Consider the following 11192-nt stretch of genomic DNA (forward strand, 5'->3'; position numbering starts at 1 on the left):
AGTGCTGGGATTAAAAGCATGTGCCACCACGCTCGGCATCAGCGAAGCTTTCTTAAGGGCTGTGTGACTTCGACACCACCGCAGTTGCACAGCCCGTAACATGACAGTGTCCTAGAGTGCTGATTGGAAGCCACAGGCCTCTGTACCTAAGAGCTACAGACTCCCAGGGTACGGGACAGATGGACATTCTCTCCAAAAAGCTTGTAATCCCAGAGCCCCTCGGAGACGCCCCCCTAGGCATCATGATTTTGGCGTGTGTGACACAGCTGAGCTGTCTTCATACTCAGGATATCATGATGAAGTGCTGGAGTGCAGACCACTCTCAGCCTCAGACAGCCAGGACCCGGGGCTCCATCAGATCGCAGTGACTACCACAGAGGGTGGCCTTCCTTCCAGTCAGTGTGGGTGTGGGAGCCGGCAGGAAGTGGCTCCAGGCTTCCTTTAAGCATCCTCTGCCCACAGCTCCGAACATGTTCTTTGGCAATGGCTCGCAGCTAGAGGTGAACTCTCTCCTGTACCGTGCCCTGACCCACACTGCTGTGTCTATACCTTTCACATGCCTGACGGGTACCCAGCGGGGCTGCTAGGCAGGGTTAAGCTCTCATCTTGCTTCCTGGTGCTGAAGCTGTGGTAAAGAAACTGAGACCATTTTTCCTTGAGACAGATGGTCTCAGCCAGGTCCTTAGGCCTGGGGAGCGGGGAAGAAAGGATGTGCTAAGGTGAGCGGACAGTTGTTGGCTCATGGCCTTGGGTAGGTCCTTCACCCTGGGAAGAGCCATTTCTTATCTATTAGAGATGCTAGCCTCAGCAGGACTGGAGGAACTGCATGGGAGGTGTAGGAATGAAAGCAACCGGTGAAAATTATCTCCAGTCCTAGGGAAGGCTGAGGCCTGTGTCCCCTTTGTCCTGGATTGGGCCCCTGCCTTGGGTGTCTCTCCAGGGTCCTTACTCCACAGTCCCAGGGGATGCCCAAAGTAGATGGGCCGACTGGTCTTTGACCCTGTGTCCACTCCCCATGTATCTACCTCCATAATCCTTCTAGGGAAAGCAAGCCTCTAACTTTGGGTTTTCAAATCTGCCAGCTTCCAGGCTCTATAGCACGAACCATGAAAATCTTTCTTACCATGAGGTTTTTTTTCTATAGTGTGTGTGTGTGTGTGTATGTGTGTGTGTGTGTGTGTGTACGTGTACATACATACCTGTATCTGTGTGCCGTGCGTGTACCACAGCAGACTTGTGAGGAGGTCAGGCAAACTTTATAGGAATCTTTTCTTTGCTTCACTTGAGTCCCAGGGTCACACTGTGGCAAGCGCCTTTACCTTACCGAGCTCTGTTCTCTATTCTTGATTTGTTTGGTGAGCAGCTGATTTTCTTAAGGCCCGGGGAGGTGAAAGGTAGGTCTGGCTTGCTTTCTTCCCCGAGTGGCAGGAGGTAGGTGGCTCGAGTTTTCTTATCCCTAGGCATCTCTAAGCTGTGGCTACACGGTCCTGGAAGGACCGGGGTCAGCTGGGTGGAGTCCTGGTTCACAGCTGGGTGGAGTCCTGGTTCAGAGGGAGTTACCCCCCCCCCCTTCCTTCTCTTCTGGAGCTGAAGTCTCTTCCTCCTCACCTGTGACGCTGTCATGATAGGTCCCAGCTGCGGGTGGAGGCGGGACAGTCAGGGAGCTGCTTCTCTTTGCTTAGCAGGGGTTGGAGGCTTGGGGTGTAGGGGGGGTTGGTTCCCCCTTTCCCTGCCTTGGACCTGGTTTACTGGTTTCAGCAGAGATTCTAGAAACTTGTTGCGTAAACAAGATCACAGAGGGATAAGCTTGAGCAAAACCAGGGGAACAAATTGCTTCCCTGTGAAGACCCAGTCTCATCTAGCTCTTAGAGAAGCCCTCCCTTTTGGGAAATTGCCGACTTTCAGGGCTTCTCTGTGGAGGAAAGAGGCTAGCCGCCCTATGTTTGCCTGGACTCCAATAAATCTTTGTGGCCTTGGCTACCCCATGTTGAACAAGGTCTACACTCTTAATGTGTACCTCAGGCTGGTCTAGTTGGATCTGGGACCTCTACCCCATCTCCAGCTTCCCTTGCCATGGCAGGAGTCAGTTGGTTAGGAGAGAGTGGAGTTGAGTCCTAGAATGAGGAGGAAGCTATGAACTCGGGGGCTGTTCCTGTCTGGTGGGTGCTCTTCTCCGTCACAGAAGGAGGCAGCCGCAGGGAAGGCTGCCCCAGGAATCTGGAGTACCGCCTGGAGCAGTGTATACAGGATGTGGGCTGATGTGTGCTAAGGGGATGGTATCTGACTGCTCTATGGATGGCCCACAGTGAACTTTTGAGTGTCTACTGCAGTAGTGCTCAACCTGTGGGTTGTGAGCCCCTTGGGTGGGAATCACATTTTAGATATTTACATTATGATTCACAACTGTAGCAAAATTACAATTGTGAAATGACAAAGAAATCACCACAGCACGAGGAGCCGTATTAAAGGGTCACATCATCAGGAAGGTTGAGAACCACTCATCTACTGGGTCTAGGCCATGGCGGGCTGTAACTGCTCTCTGGAGTTAAGCCACAGTGAACCAACTGACCTTGCAGATGGACTTGTGGAGGCTCCAAACCTTTGTCCCAGGAGAGAAGAGCTTGCTTTTGCTTTGTACCTCTAAAGGAAGTTCAGTGGTACTAAGGGCCTTGCGGCTGCTCTGTGTGCAGAAGTGCCCCTGTACAATAAGCTGTATAGATCGTGTACAGCTGCAGTTTTCCTCCGTGGGTCCACCAACCACTCCTGACTCGACTACTGAGTGAGACCAGTAGGGCTGTGTGGGTCCCTAGGCCAAGCATCCTGGACCACGGTGAGCCTCAGCTAGACCACTCTGCAGTGAGCCTCAGCTAGACCACTCTGGATCTTCTGCAGAGGCTCCTAGTGAGCTGGCTGGCTTCCTCCTGCCGTCTTTTCTCTTAAAACTTCATCTCAATCCGAAGCTCCTCTGTGCACAAGGCCCTCCAGGCCTGGGGGTGCCATGAATCCCCTCATCACAGGACGAGCAGCTCGCACAAGGGGCACAGACACTTGTTACCTACCAGGCTGTAGGGTTTTTGTTTTGTTATTGTTTTTTTACTTGTACGGAAGTGTTGTGACATTCAGTAGTTCAGCTGTTAGTGGGGGCACCATTTTTTACAGGTAGGGAAACTGAGGCTGTAAGCTGTATAGTGACATCCCTAAGGCCACTCAGTTGGTGAGGCCTTACCAAGGTCAGGAGGTCTCTGGAGCCTTTTGCTGAACTGTGTACTTCTTTCTCTGTTTTGTTGAACCAAAGTCTATATGACTCTGGCTAACCCAGAACCCATATGTAGATGGGGCTGCCTCAGATACACTGCAGTCTTTTATGTCTGCCTCCTGGGTGGTAGGATTGAAGGCATGTGATTCTTCCTAACTGTACACTTTTTTTTTTTTTTTAATTAATTCTTTGTTCTGTTCTGTGCTGGGGCCTTGTAAGATGGTCTGTACTGAGCTGGGTTATTTGGGTTAGTCGCACTGCTGAACAGGGCCCCTATATCTTCCTTCTCTGTCACTTGCTTACCTGGGTCCTAGAACAAGTGCTGAGAGCAGCCATGGGCCCAACTCTGTCCCTTGCCCAGCCTGCCTAGCTGGGGGCGGTGCTCCACTTCCCTGCCCAAGTCCTGTGGGACTGTGTTTGTACTCCACCGCATTCCTGCAGCTGCTGTTGCCAGGGAGAGCCCATCCCATTCACTGGAGCCTCCTTAACGCAGAAACCTTGTCGAATTAGCGTCCACTGTCCCTAGCCCAAAGAGTACCCAGTCCTTCCTGTGGCTGATAAGATAGGCCTTGGGACAAGACCTGGGACCACCCTGTGTGGGCAAAGCTGCCCACAGATAGCTCCTCCATGCCAGGCTTGGCTCTGCTTCTCACACTTGAGACTTCTGTGCTCACACTGATTTTCTTTACATGTATAGATAGATGTTTGGGGTGGGGGAGGGGTGCTGAAAGCTCCCACTGATGGCCTCAAGCCTGATTCTCAGAGTATGATCAATTGATGGCTTTCATGGGGATCACAGCTCCCTGACCAGTCAGAGCATCCTGGGGTTAGTACAATGTCCCTGTCACTTGTGTCTCCACCTGGCACCAGGCTATGCTGTTACGGCATTGAGGGTCTGAGACGGACCAGGGGTTTCCCAGAGTTAGCCCCAGGGCCACAGGCAATTGTTTCCTATGTGTGTGGCTGGAATGGTTGGGTGAGCTTTTCAGCTGCCTACGATAGGAACCCAGGGATACTGGCATTGACCAAGGCACATCTCATACCCCTTTCTTATCTTTTTGCAGCAAATTGTGGCTGTAAATGTGCCTCCTGAAGACCAGGATGGCTCCGGGGATGACTCTGACAACTTCTCTGGCTCCGGCACAGGTAAGACTGACCCAGAACACTGAGATGGCCATAGATCACGGCTGGAGTGGTGAGCAGGCAGTCACCCAGCTTTTAGTGATCCCCCTTCTTCTCCCATCCCATCCTTCGCCATTGGAGTCAGGACAGTGCCAAAAGGAAGAATGGTATCCAGCTGCAAGCCACTCGGCTAAGAGAAACCCTCAGAGAAATGAAGGGGCTCTGCCAGGCCATGGGCAGCCACTAGAGCCAACACTTGGAGGAGTTTGACTCCACCGAGCCTTGGTGTGGTGTTTCCATCTGTGAGATGGGAATACTTTGCCCCAGAGGCTGTTGGGAGCTGTAGGAAGCACAGAGTCGGCTCTGAATAGATTTGCTCTCACCTCCATCTCTAGATACCCGTTCTCTGTGGGACGTGGGTTTGTAGGAAGGGGGGGGAGAGGGGGAAGGCTGTGAGCTGCAGCTAGCCCAGATGGGGTCTCCCAGAAGAGTGGGGAGAGCTCAGAAGGAAAGTTGAGGTGTTTGTCCTGGGCTGCAGTCCTGTATGGGCTTTGGTGTCTTGGCCCATGCTCGCAGCAGGGTCCCGTCCTAGATTGCCGAGAATTTCTCACAGGTCAGAGAGCACGCTACTCCTAGGCCGGTGAGGCTGCAAAGGACATCTTTTCTGGCCTAACTTTCAAAGTGAGTTCAGCCTTTACTAGGTCACCCTTGGGGACTCAGGCCTCAGCCTCCTCATAGAGCATGAATCTCATCAGGCGTGATACCTGGAGACCTCTCCTACCCTGACACCCCAACCCCCACCTCTGACCCTGTAGGCGCTTTGCCAGATACTTTGTCACGGCAGACACCTTCCACTTGGAAGGACATGTGGCTGCTGACAGCCACGCCCACAGCTCCAGAGCCCACCAGCAGCGACACCGAGACTGCTTTTACCTCCGTCCTGCCAGCCGGAGAGAAGCCCGAGGAGGGAGAGCTTGTGCCCCATGTAGAAGCAGAGCCTGACTTCACTGCTCCGGATAAGGAAAAGGTCACCACCAGGCCCAGGGAGACCGTGCAGCTCCCCATCACCCAACGGGCCTCAACAGTCAGAGTCACCACAGCCCAGGCAGCTGTCACGTCTCATCCCCACGGGGGCGTGCAACCTGGCCTCCATGAGACCTCGGCTCCCACAGCACCTGGTCAGCCAGACCATCAACCTCCACGTGTGGAGGACGGCGGCATTTCTGTCGTCAAAGAGGTTGTCGAGGATGGAACTGCCAATCAGCTTCCCGCAGGAGAGGGCTCTGGAGAACAGGTGAGTGGCTTTGCATTTCCTGGGTGGCCACTAGTGCCTGGACCTGGCCGCCTAATGTCCTCAATACAGTGACAGGTGACAGGGTCCCACCCACCTTCCTCCTGCCTGAAACAGACTGATTGCAAGATCAGTAGGTGGGTGACTCCTTAGATAATCATATAAGAGCTGACACCAGGGTGAATTTTCCGTCTTAGACCTTCATGGGAATTTTCACACAACAATGTGAAATGTGTGTCACTGGAGATGGTATCTGTGCCTTGGCCTGCCAGGGTCCCAAGTGTGATTGCATTCCATGACAGATGCTGGTATAGGTTGGCTACGTCTGATGGGGGTGGCAGGGGAATCCCATCAGGTATGGCAGTGCCTCAGGTTGCTATTATATCAGTGGCTCCCACCTGACCTGATCCCAACCTACCCTTCTGTAGGACTTCACCTTTGAAACATCTGGGGAGAACACGGCTGTGGCTGCCGTGGAGCCCGGCCTGCGGAATCAGTCCCTGGTGGACGAAGGAGCCACAGGTGCTTCTCAGGGCCTTTTGGACAGGAAGGAAGTGCTGGGAGGTGAGTCTTCTTTCAAGTGGGTAGGAGGAGACAGGTTGTGGCTCTGAGGTAGCCTGGGTTGCTGTGGTGACGCATCCTTAGCCATGGGGGGGTGGGGGGGGAGGAGGGTTGACTCTAATCCAGGCCACCTCCTAGGCTGTCCATCTGGGGGGAGACAACCACTGACCCCGTGTAGCTACTGACCTGAGCCTGCCTCTGTCCACTCCCTAGGTGTCATTGCCGGAGGCCTGGTGGGCCTCATCTTTGCGGTGTGCCTGGTGGCTTTCATGCTGTACCGGATGAAGAAGAAGGACGAAGGCAGCTACTCCTTGGAGGAGCCCAAACAAGCCAATGGTGGTGCCTACCAGAAACCCACCAAGCAGGAGGAGTTCTATGCCTGATGGGGAAATAGTTCTTTCTCCCCCCACAGCCCCTGCCACTCACTAGGCTCCCACTTGCCTCTTCTGTGAAAAACTTCAAGCCCTGGCCTTCCCACCACTGGGCCGTCTCCTCTGCACCCAGACCCTTCCAGCTGTTGCTGCCCGAGCGGTCCCAGGGTGTGCTGGGAAATGATTTCCCTCCTTTGACTTCTGCCTAGAAGCTTGGGTGCAGAGGGTTTCTTGCATCTGATCTTTCTACCACAACCATACCTGTCGTCCACTCTTCTGACTTGGTTTCTCCAAATGGGAGGAGACCCAGCTCTGGACAGAAAGGGGACCCAACTGCTTTGGACCTAGATGGCCTGTTGTGGCTGGAGGATCCTGGGGACAGGAGAGGGGCTTCGGCTGACAAGCCATAGCACTTAACCCATAGAGACTGCTAGGGTTGGCCATGCTGTGGTGGGGGATGGAGGCCTGGGATCCTTGGAATTCACTTCTCATTGTGGGGAGGTCTACTTTAGACAACTCGGTTTTGCACATATTTCCTCTAGTTTCTCTGTTCAGAGCCCCAGCAGACCTTAATACTGGGGTAAGGCAAGTCTGTTGACTGGTGTCCCTCACCTCGATTCCATAATCTACATTCGGGAGACCGAATGGGGGTTAATAAGACTCTTTTTGTTTTTTGTTTTTGTTTTTAACCTAGAAGAACCAAATCCAGACACCAAAATGTAGGCTTAGTTTGTGTGTTGTCTCTGAGTTTGTCGCTCATGCGTACAACAGGGTATGGACTATCTGTATGGTGCCCCATTTTTGGTGGCCCGTAAGCAGGTTGGCTAGTCTAGGATACTGTGGAATAGCCACCTCTTGACCAGTCATGCCTGTGTGCATGGACTCAGGGCCATGGCCTTGGCCTGGGCCACCGAGACATTGGAAGAGCCTGTGTGAGAACTTACTCGAAGTTCACAGTCTAGGAGTAGAGGGGAGGAGACTGTAGAGTTTTGGGGGGAGGGGTGGCAAGGGTACCCAAGATTCTCCCACCTTTGGTACCATCTCTGGTCACCCTTTCTCCTGGAAGTTGACAAGACACATCTTGAGTATGACTGACACTGGCTCCTCCATCAAGAACCAAGTTCACCTTCAGCTCCTGTGGCCCTGCCTCCAGGCTGGAGTCAGAAGTGTTTCCCAAACAGTGAGAGTCTTTTGCTTTTGGCAAAACGCTACTTAATCCAATGGGTTCTGTACAGTAGATTTTGCAGATGTAATAAACTTTAATATAAAGGAGTCCTATGAACTCTACTGCTTCTGCTTCTTCTTCTCTGGGCTGGTGGTATAGACGTAGCCACCCTTTGCCCAAACCCTGGTAGCTCGGGGGAAGCTTGACTCAAGGCTACACGCCTCCAATCCTCCGAAGGGTAGGATCCTGGCTGGGTCCAGGGTTCCTCTCATTTATTTGTTTTTTTGTTTTGTGTGTTTTTCTTTTGGCTAAACTTCTTTTGGAAGTTGGTAAGTTCAGCCAAGGTTTTACAGGACCTGATGTCTGTTCTTCTCAATGGTTTAAGTAATTGGGACTCTAGCACATCTTGACCTAGGGTCACCAGAGCTAAGCTTGCTTTGCAGGGCCGACGCCTGGGACAGCCTTCCTCCCTAATGTCTGCTGGGACACTTCTGAGGACTCCTCGGCTTGCTTAGCTCAGTGATGTTCCAGCTGCTGGCTAGGCTGCTCAGCTGCTCAGCTAGACAAAAGATCTGTGCCCCAGGTTTCATCCCAGAGCTTGTTGCCAGGTCACATGGCTGGATGTGAGGTGGGGTGGGGGTGGGGTCGTATCTGAGACAGCCTTCAGCCGAGGGCTTGTGGGGCAGCGTCCAAGCCTCAGGCTGGGCCCATTCATATAATTGCAATAAATGGTACGTGTCCATTTGGACAGCAAACACTTTGGTGTACTTGTGGAGTCTCTTTTTGGTCTGGCCATGTCCTACTCTGTCTGGTTTTTGAGATGGGAGCCTAACTGGCCTGTGTTCTGGCTTGGTACCAAATAGCACCAGTCAGTGGCATCCTTGCCCGGGCCCCAGGGCAGGACTATGGGCTTGCCATATCCCAGGACTCCCGACTTGGCACCTGCTTTCCCTCTATGTATACAGCATCATCAACTCCAGCTAGGTTGTTCCTTTTCCTGGGGTCGGGAGGATTCTGCTGACTCAGTGTCAGGATTTGCTTTTGTTCTGTTTGCTTATTGGGCAATTCTCAACCTTTCACTAGCAAACAGTCTCATGTGTCAGGATTACAAGTATTGTCTGCACATTGAGGGAAAATGGCGGCGAAAGACCAGCAAGTTGGGAAAGCACAAAACACAAGGAACCCCTGGATTATGGTGCAGGTAGATGTCTCCTTCAGCCTCATCTGGGCCAGGGTGCAGGTCAGCCCTGGCACCTGGCATGTCCTTGGAGTGCAGAGCAAGGACCACTGTGCCTGTTGATACAGCAGGGGCTTCAGGCTCCAGCTTGCTTAGCAGGTGACACTCTCCTCTTACGCTTTACTCTCCCAAACCAGTACTGGCTGCTGAACCTGGGGACACAGGAACCTGGAATCCCTGCAACGTGGAAGGTTAGGCAGACCTGACAATTTAAGGTCTATGTGATTTAAAGAGTGAATTCAAGGTCAGCTTGGGAAACTTAACAGAGACCTTGTCTCAACAAAGCAGAAAGAGGGACCCGCACCCGGGCAGTAGTGACTCACGCCTTTAATTCCAGCCCTTGGGAGGCAAAGGCAAGTGGAACTCTCTCTGAGGCCAGCCTGGTCTACAGAGTGAGTTCCAGGACAGCCAGGGCTACACAGAGAAGCCCTGTCACTGAAAAGCAAAACAAACAACAACAAGAAAAGCTCAGATGGCTCAATAAGTAAAAATGTGCTTGCTACCAACTCTTGACAACCAGTTTGTTTCCAAGACCCACATAGAGGGGAGAGGGAGAGGGAGAGGGAGAACAGACTCCTGCAACTTGCCTTCTGACTTGCATGGATACACATGAGTACCCTCCCCAACTAAATAAACAAAATTATTATTTTTTGATCATTTAAAAAGTTTATTTTATGAGTACACTGTTGCTCTCTTAGACACGCCAGAAGAGGGCATTGGATCCCATTACAGATGGTTGTGAGCCGCCATGTGGTTGCTGGGAACTGAACTCAGGATCCCTAGAAAACCAGTCAGTACTCTTAACTGCTGAGCCATCTCTCCAGCTCCTACAAAGTTTATATAATATGTAAATAAATAAATAAAACAAGCACACACAAAAAGCCATGGCTAACTACTCCTGGGCCTGGGGCCTGCTCTGGTGTGTGTGGTTGACATACTAATACAGTGTCACTCCACTGGAGAAAGTTGATTTTCCATTTCCAGCAGGTATCAGTTGCAAACTATTCCCTAATAGCTTCTTGGTGAGAGCTGGGACTTGGTGTACGGCTCCCTTTATCCATGCTGGGGTTTTATATGGATTGAACTTGTGCAGTCGTGTGTGTGTGTGTGTGTGTGTGTGTGTGTGTGTGTGTGTGTGCGCGCGCGCGCGCGCGCTATCAGAGTCTCTTGAGTTCATTTGTATCAGCCGTACTGTGTCTGGAAGATGCCATTTCCTGTAGTCACCCAACACCTCTGACACATTCTTTCCATGAGCCTTGACGGGGGAGAGGTTTGATAAAGACATCTATCCCATTTAGTTAGAGCTGACTGCTCTAACGTCTCCAACTCTCTGCATACTGTTCAGTTGTGGGTCTCTGTCTTAATTACCATGTCCTGTAAGAAGTTGCATCATCTTCTCTGGTGATGGCTGGGTATGCACTGATCTATGGGTATAACAATGTGCCGTCAGGAGTCATTTTATTACTATGCTCCTTTAACAGGATAATAGTGATAGGCTTTCTCCCAGGACCCACAACCTTTCTAGTCTCAGGTTCTTGGCTACTTCAGCAGTGTCAGGGATGGATTCCATCTCACGGAGTGAGTCTTAAGTCCAACCCAGAAGTGGTTGGTTACTCCCATAACATTTGTGCCACTGCTGCCCAGGACATTGCAGGCACGTTGCTGTAGTAGGTCATAGGGTTTGTAACTGGGTGATATTAATGACTGCTTTTCTCTTCCAGTAGCATAAAGATTACCTTCTAGGACTATGAACAGTAGTCACCAGGGTATAGCTTCTTGTTGGGCACCATCAGTTTCTTCCGAAAAATTAAAAAAAAAAATTAAAGTTTTTCATTAAAAATGTTTTTAAAGTGCAACAAGGGCGTGTGTGTGTGTGTGTGTGTGTGTGTGTGTGTGTGTTTATAGCTTGTGTGTTTTCTGCAGGGGGCCTGCGGGGCACATTTCTGTCACTTTATCTTCAGCTCGTGCTACTGGAGGCCCTTGGTATGTGGGTACTGTTGTTCTGTGTAGGAAGTCGTAGTCACGGAATTCCCCACTAAGGGTTCTCCTGAGTGACTTTCCGAGTGTGACTTGAGCGTGTCATGTTCTTAATTCGCATCTGGTTTCTGTTGGAATCGCAGTCCGGGCCTTGCTTGCCTCGGGTTTCTCTGGATGTCTTGTCGCATCCAGAATTAAGATGCTGGACTCTC

At 51.7% G+C, this 11192-nt stretch overlaps 1 protein-coding gene across 1 annotated transcript in view; it reads left to right on the forward strand.

Moving 5' to 3' along the window:
- The window catches only part of Sdc1 (syndecan 1), a 21849-nt gene extending 13961 nt beyond the window's left edge, over nt 1–7888 (forward strand). Inside the window, exons 2-5 of the mRNA XM_021201853.2 lie at nt 4321–4402; nt 5194–5672; nt 6098–6233; nt 6444–7888. Coding sequence (XP_021057512.1) covers nt 4321–4402; nt 5194–5672; nt 6098–6233; nt 6444–6613 — 867 coding nt within the window. The 3' untranslated portion in view covers nt 6614–7888. The remainder of the gene's footprint in view (nt 1–4320; nt 4403–5193; nt 5673–6097; nt 6234–6443) is intronic.
- The last annotated feature ends 3304 nt before the right edge of the window (nt 7889–11192 follow it).

This window comes from Mus pahari, chromosome 7 (assembly GCF_900095145.1).
Source record: "Mus pahari chromosome 7, PAHARI_EIJ_v1.1, whole genome shotgun sequence".
In the NCBI taxonomy this organism is placed as follows: Eukaryota; Metazoa; Chordata; class Mammalia; order Rodentia; family Muridae; genus Mus; species Mus pahari.